This window comes from Eleutherodactylus coqui, chromosome 13, assembly GCF_035609145.1.
Source record: "Eleutherodactylus coqui strain aEleCoq1 chromosome 13, aEleCoq1.hap1, whole genome shotgun sequence".
Taxonomy (NCBI): domain Eukaryota; kingdom Metazoa; phylum Chordata; class Amphibia; order Anura; family Eleutherodactylidae; genus Eleutherodactylus; species Eleutherodactylus coqui.
In genome coordinates, this window is record NC_089849.1 from 120,886,295 (window position 1) to 120,899,650 (window position 13,356).

General features: G+C 45.8%; 1 protein-coding gene across 1 annotated transcript in view; it reads right to left on the reverse strand.

The window, feature by feature from the left end:
• The window catches only part of LOC136587442 (cytochrome P450 2B19-like), a 39,154-nt gene that overhangs the window by 10,858 nt on the left and 14,940 nt on the right, over positions 1–13,356 (reverse strand). Inside the window, exons 3-6 of the mRNA XM_066586011.1 lie at positions 10,010–10,119; positions 6,223–6,372; positions 5,037–5,065; positions 769–945 (exon numbers count right to left, since the gene is read on the reverse strand). Of these exons, the coding sequence (XP_066442108.1) occupies positions 769–945; positions 5,037–5,065; positions 6,223–6,372; positions 10,010–10,119 (466 nt within the window). The remainder of the gene's footprint in view (positions 1–768; positions 946–5,036; positions 5,066–6,222; positions 6,373–10,009; positions 10,120–13,356) is intronic.

Sequence of the window (13,356 nt, forward strand, 5' to 3'; positions counted from 1 at the left end):
CCAGTGCAGCATGCAGTTCTAGTCTTGCTGCTAAATTGACAATAGCCATGGGAGAACCTTCATCATACCCCATTATGACTCACTCGTCTCCATCACAAATCATCTGGGAAAGTCCATAGAATCTGACCAATGTGAACCTACCCCCGAGGCTCTGTTCCCACGAGCGCATATACACGCCTATGTTGCCGCGTTTTCATGGCCGGACGATATACGTGACCATCTGAGCCATTGGTTTCCAATGCATTCATTCACACAGGCAAATTTACAGAAGAACAATGCACCATAAAAATCGAACAAAGGTGACCAAAACGCGCACCTGCTATTATACGCTGGGTAAAAGATACTTCTGGTTCTATCTTTTGACTGATATACGCCGGCGGCTCCCATAGATTCCTCTGGAAGCTGGGAAAAAAAGAGGAGGGGGCAGTTTAGCAGCGCCCAATGCTGCAAAAAGCTTACAGGTGCCTCTATTTAGGCTGTTGAAGACCTTCCGAGGATTTAAGCTGAACGATGGTTTTCAGGGCTGCGACATATTTTTTCGCTAAACCGTTGCGCCGGTTGTGTGAACGGATGAGAAATCGCTAATTATCTCTGTCCGTCATCGCAGAAAATCATCCATTCATGCGAATTTACAGCGCGGACGAGAGAACATAAAAACGCAGACGCTCATGTGAAGAAGCCCTGACACTGGAAACTGGTCCGGAAAGTACATGGAGAAGTAGCACTTTGAATGAGTGGATTCACTTGTTGTCTCACAGGTTCTATTACCTCGTTTGCTCTAATAAGGAAGCAGTCGATGAAATCTCGGGGTGAGTCTGGATTCAGCGTCTTCCTGTGAGCTTGGACTTGCTCCTTGATGAAAGATTTCATGACTTCACATTCTTGAAAGATCTTTTGATGACCGCCAGGCAGATGCTTCATTATCCTTTCAAATGCAACATATATCTGTGGAAAGGAAACGTGTAAGGATAGATCAGAGATGCAGGATTTAAAGGCAACCCCTGTCCATATGCCCCTTTAAGGCTTATAGACATCATAGCGTTGGATCCCCAGCCTTGGATTCTCCTCTAAGCCAAAACGGAGAGCCGAACTACCTGTTCTTGTGGCCATGCATAATACACTGTACTCAGTTAAATACATATGTAACATGAGTATTACCTGTGTATTATAAGGCCAGCTTCAAATGGGCATAACTGCAAGTGCGCACACCTCAGTGCTGCCTTTGTGGAGACTGAACAAGGCTTTTCTTGTGCGTATCGGTGTATCGTACTGTAATCTTACTTCCCGTAGGGCATGTTCACTTACTTACAAGCACACACTGATAGAAATGGCCAATTAGTTTCAGATGTGTTATTTTTCCAGCGCGATTATGCAGTATCCCCAATCATTGTTTAATTCCCAAGGCTTGCAAAGCTAACTTTCGCTTGAAGGAATGCTGCCTTCCACTAGGTGGCACTGTGGAGGTATTATTCCATCTCCCTTAGGGTGCGTTCACACGAGCGCATAAACGGCGCGTTTTTGCGCCCAATCGTATAAACGTGACCATCTGAGGCAATGGATTCCAATGTATTCGTTCGCACGGGCGATTTTACGGCGCGTAAAAACGGCAACCCGAAAAAAAACGGAACATATGCGACCGAAATACGCGCCAACGCATATTCGATGGCCGAAAAGACCGTTTGAAAAGTAGGAACAAACAAAAATACGCTTTCTAGCTCTGGTCGTGATCGGCGAAAAACGTTCTTTCCGGCGATTATACGCTGCGCTCGTGTGAACGTAAATACGCCTACGCTCGTGTGAACGCACCCTTAGGGTGCGTTCCCACGAACGTATATCGGCTCGGTTTTCACGCCGAGCCGATATACGTTGTCCTCGTGTGCAGAGGGGGGAGGCTGGAAGAGCCCAGGAGCAGAAACTCAGCTCCCGCCCCCTCTCTGCCTCCTCTCCACCCCTCTGCACTATTTGCAATGGGGAGAGGCGGAACGGGGGCGGGGCTAATTCCCGGAACTTAGCCCCGCCCCCGTTCCGCCTCCTCTCATTGCAAATAGTGCAGAGGGGCGGAGAGGAGGCAGAGAGGGGGCGGGAGCTCAGTTCCTGCTCCTAGCTCTTCCATCCTCCCTCCCCTGCACACGAGGACAACGTATATCGGCTCGGCGTGAAAACCGAGCCGATATACGTTCGTGTGAATGCACCCTTATACCCAGTATTTCACACATCGCCTTGCATATTGCGCAAAGCTCCCATTGTCTTCTATTGGGACCTTTGGGTCACAAATATGCAGAAGGATAGAGCGTGTTCTAATTTTCCTTTTTGCAAGACCGAAATGCGGACAAAACACAAGCACATCCGCCGGGCTGAAGAAAGAAGATCCGGCCGCAAAGAAGGGGAGATCCGCATCGCCCGGAGCAGGTGAGTTTATTCTTATTTTTAGACCTCATGTCCGCGGGGCAGGAGGGACCCGCTACGGATTCTACATATAGAATCCGCGGCGGGCCTGATTTTCCCCGTGGACAGGAGGCCTTAGAATCTTGACAATTTTCTACTCCAACAGATTCTCAGTTTAAAGTCTTTCTCGCCAGGCAGTATTGTACAAAAGCAGGAGTAGATCCAAAACATGGAAGAAATACAAGTCTTTCAATTAGAGAAGACAAGCTCATTAGCAGTAATGACCTGGTGTGCCCTATAAAGCCACATCTAGACTTTATCTCACTGGTCCACACGAATAGCTCTTCAAAATCGCTCCAGTCAAGTGATCTATAGTTTTTTTTTTTTTTTTTCCTTTTAATGGCTATATTCTGGGATTTCAGAATCATTTTAAAAAGTAGTAGCTAATTTTTTCCTTGGGGCACCACCACATTACACTACATTTAGGGCTCCTTCACATGCGTTTATTTGCGAACACAATAGCAGAGAATAGGACCCATTGATGTCAATGGGTTCGTTCATTTCCTTTCTTTGCATTTCTCGCAGGCGCAAAAAAATAGGACCTACTGTATTTTGCGCACCCAAGGTCCCCAAGTCAATGGTACGTGTGCAAATGTAAGTGCAATGCAGACAAGAATGCGCAATTCGGTGAAAAAAAAGAACACGTCTGGACATCATTAGGCTGGTCATTTATATGCATATGAACATGCCTTGCAAATGCAAAAAAGTACAGTACAATGTGCAGACACTCGCGCAAATCCACCTTGTTCATAGCACCAATATGTAGTGCTGAAGCGGGCGCATTTATGCCCACGCTCTCTGAAGGAGTCCATACAGAAGCATTGAAGTGGATGAGGTTTAAATAAATCTCATCTACATGAGGCTGAAAAAATCCATTTGGAGATTGACATGTGGAGTGTATTGTGAATTGATAGCATGTCCGTTTATGCTGGGGACGGTCACTGCGCATCTGATCCTCTGCATGGCAAAGGCTGAGATCTGCTGCAAATCACAAAGAATTCTATGACACAAGCGGCACCATTTAGGGTAATTTTTGCTGGCCTAGTGCGGATGTCAATGTGTTCTGCCTGGAAAATCCGGCCTTCCCCAATGTAATTGATAGGCCTGAGCTTGTCCATCGTAGAAGTGTTGATGTGCTGGAGGCTGGGAAGTGATTCAGCTGGAGAAGACTAGTGGATCGCGTGTAGCAGAAGGCAGGAGCGTAACTAAAGGCTCAGGGGCCCTGATGCAAAAGGTGAGCTGGGCCCCCCACTATCTGTATCTGTACCCGTACCCATACCTAAACCATGCTGTACAGAGACATAACCTGAAGCTTCTGGGCCCCAATGCAAAACCTGTAACAGGGCCCCCAACTTTACTCATAGTACTGGGCTCCCTATATGGAGAAGAGAGGCCTTATGGGCCCCCTAAGGCTCCTGGGCCCGGATGCAACTGCATCCCCTGCACCCTCTATAGTTACGCCCCTGGCAGAAGGGTTGGCTACTCTGTGGCTTGTGATGTGGACTAGATGGTTTAGTTCTGTGGTATTGTGGACTGAACGGGAGTGTAGGAGGGATTGGCTCAAGGAGGGCTCTGAGGCATAGGGTTGAGTCTGAACAGTGATCCTCATCCTGAAAACATAACTAGTTGCGTTCTATGAAGTGTTTACTGCAACTCACTACTAATTGGTCTTCCCCTCATTAAACTTTCCCCTCTCCAATCTATCCTGAATGCAGCAACTCATAGTTTGCCCAACTGCTACAACAATGCCTGCACCCTATGCCAGTCACTGCACAAACCAAGATGTCCGTACCTCTTCACTGACTAGCTGATGCACACTATACATTGGCAGTGCATCAGGTAGTCTAAGACACTACATGCTGCTGATTGGCCAATGCTGCTCATGTCAGCAGCATTGGCCAATCAGAGCAATGAGTAGTGTCATGGACTGGTAACGCACTACCAATGCACAGTGTGCATCAAGTAGCCAGAGAAGTGGTGTGGCCATCTTGGCTTGTTCGGAATCAGAGCGCCACTTTAATTGTGACAAATTAAGGAGGTCTTTGAAGTTAACAGTGACTGACGTGGAGTTACAGTTCTACACAAATGACTGTTTAAGTTGCATTTCAGATAGAATGATTGTGGTAATATATGTTATATGAAGTAATCCTTAAGGGTTTCCTCCTACATTTTCAGCGCTAAGCAGCTCACAATTACTAGACTGACTAATATATATATATAAAAAATATATATATATAAAAGCCCTCACTCACTGACTGACTACTAATTCTCTAACTTCCCGTTGTCATACAAACATGCAATTTGGCAGGAGCATTCTTCAGGTGCTAAATAGGAAACGTAAAGGGGTCACAACTCGATTATTCAATGCCAAGTGCAAAAGTATTGGCGCCCCTATGTAATGTAACTTCCCGGTGTCGTACAAGCATGAAATTTGGCGCAAGCATTCTTTAGGTCCTAAATGAGAGGATTGGGAGGGGTGGCACATTCTGCAGACTGACATCAGTACATGCAGCCTAAGGAGAATCTATCGTTCCTCTGTGTGTATACATATTTTATTCCTCGGTTCCTCCAAAGTAACCTGGACTTCATACCATTTTCTGTGTGAAGAACACGTAAACACCTGTATCAAATTAATTTGGGTGAAGCTGGGTATATCCACTGGTTTCATCATATATGGATACTCGATTTGCTGTGAACAATCTATACAGTCGTTGTATTCGTGGGTAGCGAGAAAAAGCTTTGCACCATACGTTGTTGGACTATGTTACCTAAAGCCAGTTTAATCCTAAGTTGCATTTTAGAAGTTTCAAGTGTTTCAACTTTGAAAGGTAAACAGTAACAACTAAGCAAATAGTGCAACCAAGAGTGTACTGCAACCATCAAGCTTACTGTGACTTGTAATGTGAACTGTAACTATCAAGCATTTTGTGCGTTGTAATGCCGACTTTAGCTTAAAGGGGTTGTCTCGTGGCAGCAAGTGGGGTTATACACTTCTGTATGGCCATATTAATGCACTTTGTAATATACATCGTGCATTAAATATGAGCCATACAGAAGTTATTCACTTACCTGCTCCGTTGCTGGCGTCCCCGTCTCCATGGCTCCGTCTAATTTCGGTGTCTTCTTGCTTTTTTAGACGCGCTTGCGCAGATGGGTCTTCTCCCCTTCGGCTCCGCTCGGCAGCAGCGGCGTTTTGGCTCCGCCCCCTTGTACGCGTCATCGTCTACTAAATCACTGCTGCAAAGCATGTGGCTGCTCGGCCAATCAGAGAGCTAGGCTCTGTATTTAAGATGGTATTTATTCCCCAGTTTGGCTTCTTTCCCTGCCGTTTCCACATGACTCTCTACGATTAATGAATGCTTGTCTCTTCTCAGTACTCTCCTGAGTCACTATGGGACCACATTCTTGGTTGTGTTCAACCTCCTTTACCAGATGCCTGGCTCTACCAAGTATGCTTACATATCACCCTGGTACCGTATAACTGTATCTACCCGAGAGTGATTACTGACCACTGAACTGCCTAGCCACGCTTCTGTTCTCCCATTTTTAGTTTACTTGCCCAGTACATTTTGAGGCTTTTTTCATTTGCCGTTGACCTATTAATTTATACATGCTTCAACACAATGGAAAAAAAAAGTGGACATGGGGTAAAGTGTCAATAATGACTGCAAACAGAGAAATAGTCATACATAGGTGGGCCTATGGTGGAAGGAGGAAAAAAGTACATAAAATACCTATGGAAATGGAATCTAGGTTCTTGAAAAATGTTGATCTTACCACGTGTAGCTTCTATAGCCTTGATGAGGTTCTCAGCTTCTTCTTGCACTCTTTGCTCCATTGATCTCTTACCCATTCCAAAATTCCTTAGAGTGGTGACAGTAAATCGTCTTCTCTGTCTCCAGTGCTCACCATTGGTACCTACGATACCTAAATCAGAACAAATAAATCAATAGTGATCTAAACAAGCCAGTCATGGCCCTTCAAAAGCCCATGAAGGGAGTATTTAATGCCATGATGGAACATCTAGGTAGCTTCAATTCATCAGTACAGACTGAGCAAAAATAACATGTTACAAATAATATATGGGACCCCACTTACCCATGACTGGTTAGGTCAAACTACTCAGCTGGGCCCAGGACTTCAGGACTAAGGTAATCCAGTGTTCACCTGGATAATAACAGTGGAACAGGTTGCCACTGGAGGTGGTAAATTCTCCTTCAATTGAAGTATTCAAACAAATGCTGGACAAATATCTGTCTGGGATGATTTAGTGATCCTGCACTGAGCAGGGGGTTGGACCCGATGACCCTGGAGGTCCCTTCCAACTCTACCATTCTAGGATTCTATGAATAACTAAAGTCCAAACAGACAAATTCATTACAGAAATAGAACCAAATCCTTAAAGGAATTTTCCCACTAATTACATTTTTTCTTTACGCATGCTCATTCGTTGACTGATCACTGATTTTCAGCCAGCATAAAAATGCTTGTGGATCATTTACACATTTCCCCATTTGTACGGGAACATGTACAGCTGGCCTATGGGGAATAATGATCACACTAGCGGTCGTTGGCCCCATAACAGCAATTCTTGGCTCGTGTGAAAGGAAATGTAAACACGTGCCAATTCACATGCTTGTTGATCAGTGCATGTTAAATCTGGCCAAGAATCGGAACATATAAGAGGACCCAGCCTCGACATAGAAAAGATTTGTTTAATACTACTCAACTGATAACAGGCAGTTGATCTAATAAAATAAAGAAGGGGCATGGTTTGGAAATGGGGTCACCGACATCTAGAGCAAGAGGTAAAGATGGTGTCTGGTTTAGACAATTCATTTCAAATACCATTAGCACTGGCTCTCCTCTACCATAATGGGGCTATATAGTGATTTAGCGCTTTTCAGATTTGCTATAGAAAAACCTCTCATCCGTCTATAATACTTTACACCAACTCCAGAATGCTCGGCTGCATACCTAATTTATAACCTGTAGAAAAAGGGAGGTTGTGATCCTGCCATATCGACATCTGGAATATTGTGTTCAGTTCTGGAGAACTCATCTACAGAAAGACATTGATAAAATAGACCAAAACAGGCTACAAAAATATTGGAAGGTCCCAAGAACAAAACTTATCAAGAAAGACTAAGGCCTCATGTCCACGGGGAAAATCAGGCCCGCCGCGGATTCTCCATGCAGAATCTGTAGCGGGTCCCTCCTTTCCTGCGGACATGAAGCTAAAAATAAGCATTACTTACCTGTCCGGACGCTGCGGATCTGCCCTCCGTCGCCGACGGATCTTCTTTCTTCGGCTCGGCACGCCATCAGCGTGCCGCGCGCATGCGCCATGCACCCTTTTATTTTTTTTGAACTCCTGCTCTCCCGCACCAGAGAGCAGGAATTCAGCTGCGGGTGTGCTGCGGATCCGGACAGCTTCCATAGGCTTCAATAGAAGCCTGCCGGAGCCGTCCCCGCAGGAGACCCGCACTAAAATGGAGCATGCTGCAGTGTTCTCCCGCACACGCAATCCGCGCCTCAAGGGAAAATGACATCCGCAGGTATTTAAATACCTGCGGGTGTCCAATGCATTCCTATGGGACCCGCTGCAGATCTGTCCCCGTGGACATGAGGCCTTAAGGGGTTGTACCAAAATATAACGTTATTCCCTAGCAGCAGGATAAGGGATGACTTCATGATTGGTGGCAGTCTAAGCAATGGGACCCCACTGATCCCAAGAGTATGGGTCCCGATGGTCCCCGCATGAATGAAGCAGTGGTCCATGTTCGTAACTCTGCTCCATTTTAATGACTACAATGGAAGTTGCCAAATACAAGCGCTTGGTTGCTGTTACTGAAATGAATGGAGCAGTGACACATCGCGGCAGGGAAAGAGTTCACAGAGGGAGCGCACTCCCTCTGTGTCTCCGGCTGGCTCTCGCAATATTATCACGAGAGCCCGGCCTGTCGCCATGGTAACAGGACGCCAGACACTGGCGTCCTGTGTTACCAGTGCCTGAGATCGCTGTATAAGCGATAAGGCATGGCAGAGCAGTAGTTCTGCCATGCCTTATGACAGCGATCATCAGGGCAGTGGTCAAAGTCCCCCAGGGGCCACAAATGTTGTAAAAAAACAAAGATTAAAACAATGAATTTTAAAAAAAATATAAAAAAAGAGTAAAAAAAACATTTTTTTATGCTTTTTCTCAGATTAGCATAAAAAAAGGTAAAAAAAAAATAAAACACCACATGTTTAGTATTGTCGCGTCCGTAATGACGCGTACAATAAGTTGCACATACTTTTGACTGTGCACGGAAAAAAATAGCTAAAAACTGAGGCAAAATGCTAATTTTTAGCATTTTGCCTCACTAAAAATGCAATGAAAGTGATCAAAAAAGCCATATGTACCCCGAAATGGTACCAGTAAAAACTACAGCTCATCTCGCAAAAAATAAGCCCTCACAGAGCTCCGTACATCAAAAAATAAAAAAGTTACAGGACTTTGAATGCAGCGATTTAGAAAAAAAAAAAGCTTTCCAAAAAAAAGGGTTTTTATTGCAGAAAAGTGGAAAAACCTAAAAAAAATGTAAGAATTTTGGTATCGTTGTAACCGTATCGGTCCGCAGGAAAAATGGAATGTCATTTATGCTGCATGAGTACCGCTGTAAAAAAAAAAATCTATGGCAGAATTGATGCGTTTTCTCTCCCTGCTATCATAAAAAAAAAATAAAAGTTTTACAATATAGTCAAATGTACCCAAAAATGACGCCGATAAAAACCACAGTTCGCCATGCAAAAAACAAGCCCTTATACGGCCGCGTCAACAGAAAAATAAAAAAGTTATGGCTTTTGATAAACGGAGAAGAAAATCCGCAAAAAAATTGTTGCGTCCTTAATCCCAAAATAGGCCATGCCATGAAGGGGTTAAACAAGAATAGGTAGTTGCTGGGGGAGGGGGCTTGCTGAAACAAAACAAAACTGTATAAAAGATTCGGGGGGCGGCGTGGTGGAGCAAGGGGTAGCAGTGGGGAAACAGGGGGAGCTCTCTCTCTCTCTCTCCCCCCCCCCCCCACTCCCCTCTGCAACCCCCGCTCACCCCCGGCGCCCCCCGAATCTTTTCGCCCGAGTTGGCAGTTACTCGAAAAAAGCGATGCTCGATTGCGAAATAGCCCTAAACGAGTACGTTCTCTCATCTCTAGTTAGACTGGAGTTCATTCACGGCAGCTATGCCTAGAGAGAAGGCTTTATCATCCATTCCTTCATTCCGATTGTTGCTGCTCAGCACATCAAACTCCTCAGGAAATTTGAAGTCAAGTAATAAGGGTGGCCAACCTGAGTGTGTTTTTTTTCTGGACAGCTTATCCAAAAATCACAAACAGATGACATTTTTTACAGACACATTGAGAAACCATAAATGCATCAATGATTATAAGTGATACATGTCTATGTACTGACTGCGGACGTGGAACCACTGTGTCACCCTACCGTGATGACCCAATCCAGCATGTGTGACAGCCGACCCTTGATGTACAAAACCCCATACGAAGATGAGAGCTAAGGAAAGTACCTGAGCTGGTAACAGGGAGAGGGAAGACCCTGCCTATAAGCAGGCCTGACGTCCTGATAAGAATGACCCTGCGATCTTCCTCTGGGTGCTGACTGACCCTGACAGAACACCTATAAAACAAAAGACAGATCAGTACTGGGGAGTACGAAAACAAAGGAGGAACGAGCTGACAAGGGTAAACAGAGAAGCAGATTCACAAGAACGACAGACAGCAGGATACACAAACAGACGAACAATAAAGAACAGAACTTGGGATGATACCAAAATAACTGCAGGAACAGCGACTAAACATGAAGTCATGGAGCAGATTTCACAACAACACTGAAGCACTGTATGGAAGGCCCAGGTCAACTATATAGGGCAGTGATTGGAAAAGGTGCATCAACCGAGCTGGAGGCCCAGAAGCAATTAAGGGGCCCCCTGTCCACGGTTGTTGCGGTATTCCACGGCAGATCTCTGCCGCGGGAGCCGCCGCCCCGGGAGCAGGAGCCAGCAGACAGATCTCCGCTATCAGCTTATCTGACAGATAGGCTGACTGCGGAGAATCGCGGCAATTCGCGAATTGCCATCCGCGAGTGGAGAATCACAATGATTCTCCGCTCGTGGACAGGGGGCCGGCGCTTTCCATAGCAACTCTATAGAAAGTTTCACGACCGGAGAAATCACGCCCGTGGACAGGGGGCCTAAGGAGTGCACCTACACCCATGTTAGTAAGGGTGCGTTCACACGAGCGCATAAACGGCGCGTTTTTCTGCCACCAAACGTATATACGTGACCATCTAAGGTGAAGGTTTCGAATGTATTCGTTCACATGGGCGATTTTACGGCACGTAAAAACGGCAACCCGCAGAAAACCGAACATACGCGACCGAAATAAGTGCCGACGTATATTCAATGGACGAAAAGATCGTTTGAAAAGTAGGAACAAACGAAAATACGCTTTCTAGCTCTGGCCATGATCGGCGAAAAACGTTCTTTCCAGCGATTATACGCTGTGCACGTGCGAACGTAAATACTCCTACGCTCGTGTGAATGCACCCTAAGGTCTATGTTTTTATTACACAATGTACAAAATGCGCTATGACTGTGTTCACACTTTTTGATCCATGACTTGAATTCACAATCTGACAGACACTCGGTCTTAAAAGAACACTTTCTTGAAGAGTGCATGATGAGATACAAACAGAGATTACAGCTGCAACAGATAAAAAGTTAAGAGACTGTCAAGTTCATAGCTTTTAGCGGCCTGAAACAGTGACACCGGCATGATAAAGTGTATATACCGTGTATTAAGTACATGGGATACACACTTTGCAACCAAGTTTTACAAGGAACACTTAAAAAAATCTGTCATGTTAAAGTGAACTATTGTTTTGCCAGTAGTTAAAGGGATTGTCCCGCGAAAGCAAGTGGGGTATACACTTCTGTATGGCCATATTAATGCACTTTGTAATATACATTGTGCATTAATTATGAGCCATACAGAAGTTATTCACTTACCTGTTCCGTTGCTAGCGTCCCCGTCTCCATGGTGCCGTCTAATTTCAGCGTCTAATCGCCCGATTAGACGCGCTTGCGCAGTCCGGTCTTCTCCCTTCTGAATGGGGCCGCTCGTGCCGGAGAGCGGCTCCTCATAGCTCCGCCCTGTCACGTGTGCCGATTCCAGCCAATCAGGAGGCTGGAATCGGCAATGGAACGCACAGAGCCCATGGTGCACCATGGGAGAAGACCTGCGGTCCACCGTGGGTGAAGATCCCGGCGGCCATCTTCGCAAGGTAAGTAAGAAGTCACCGGAGCGCGGGGATTCGGGTAAGTACTATCCGTTTTTTTTTTTTAAACCCCTGCATCGGGTTTGTCTCGCGCCGAACGGGGGGGCTATTGAAAAAAAAAAAAACCCGTTTCGGCGCGGGACAACCCCTTTAAACTAAACATTACAGAACCTATATCACCACTACAACAAAACACTACAACACAGGTACATACCACAGCGGTCTGCAGCAAAAAGGTCAGGCTGGTCATTATGTTATGTCCCCTGGGAGCCCAGAGGGGATTGGCTGGTGGAGAATACCACACCCAGCCAGCTCAATTAACCCTCACCTGTGAAGCTGTGCGCATGGAAACCTGTAGAACCACAGGTCCGAGACGCACAACCTAACACTGATTCTTTACTGGAAAGCCTTGCTACCATAGGCATAGCATGAGGGGTCACTATGGCGACCCGACCCCTGTGCTCAGGGGGCCCCGAGGCCGCCCTCCACCATACGCATATGCACATTTAGTGCATTATTGGCTTGCCACTCTGCAGCACGGCTCCGATCATGCTGCAGGCAGAGCGGCCAGCCTTAGAGGAAGCAGGGTAGAGCAGGGGAAGAGAAGCGAGGCAGTCACATGGGCCGACAGGGACTGATCATGTGATCATGTGCTGCCCCTCTCCCGCTGAACGGAAGATTCTGTGTCTGCCTGTGCTGCTGCAACATGGAGGAGAAGTGGTCTGGGTCCCGGGGGTATGTGTATATGTGTGTGTGTGTATATATATGTGTGTCCTATCTATCTATCTCCTATCTATCCATCTCATATCTATCCATCTATCTATCTATCCAGCTCTCTAGCTCTCTCTGTGGTATAAATTATACATCTCCCTGGATTTACTGTATTTTTTGCTCACTTTACACACAATTTAAAAACGCATCAAAATCACATGCAGTTTTTAATAGTGTCTGCAGCTCCTTAATAACTTACGTGGTCTTTAACCCATTCCCGCTGCAGGGCATAAGTTTACGTCCTGGGAGTGGGGTACTTCCCGCAACAGGGCGTAAACTTACGTCCTGGGGATAGCGCGAGATCACATATGATCCCGCGCTATCCTGCAGCGGGAGCCAGCTGTCAGTTACAGCCGGCCTCCCGCTGTTAACCCCTTCCCTGCCGCGATCTAAGTAGATCGCGGCAGGGAAAGAGTTCTCTTAGGGAGCACGGCTCCCTCTGAGTCTTCGGACGGCTCTCGCGATAACATTGTTGCCAGTGCCTGAGATCGCTGCCATGCCTTATCACAGCGATCATCAGGGCTGTGGTGAAAGTCCCCCAGAGGGACACAAATGTTCTAAAAAAAAAAAAGATTAAAATAATAAATTTAAAAAAAATGTAAAAAAAAAGTTTAAAAAAACCTTTTTTTATGCTTTTTCTCAGATTAGCATAAAAAAAGATTAAAAAAAATTAAACCCCCACATATTTGGTATTGTCGCATCCGTAACGACGCGTACAATACGCTGCACATGCTTTTGACTGTGCACGGAAAAAAGCGTTTAAAAAAACCTGCTAAAAACATAATAAAAGTGATCAAAAAAGCCGTA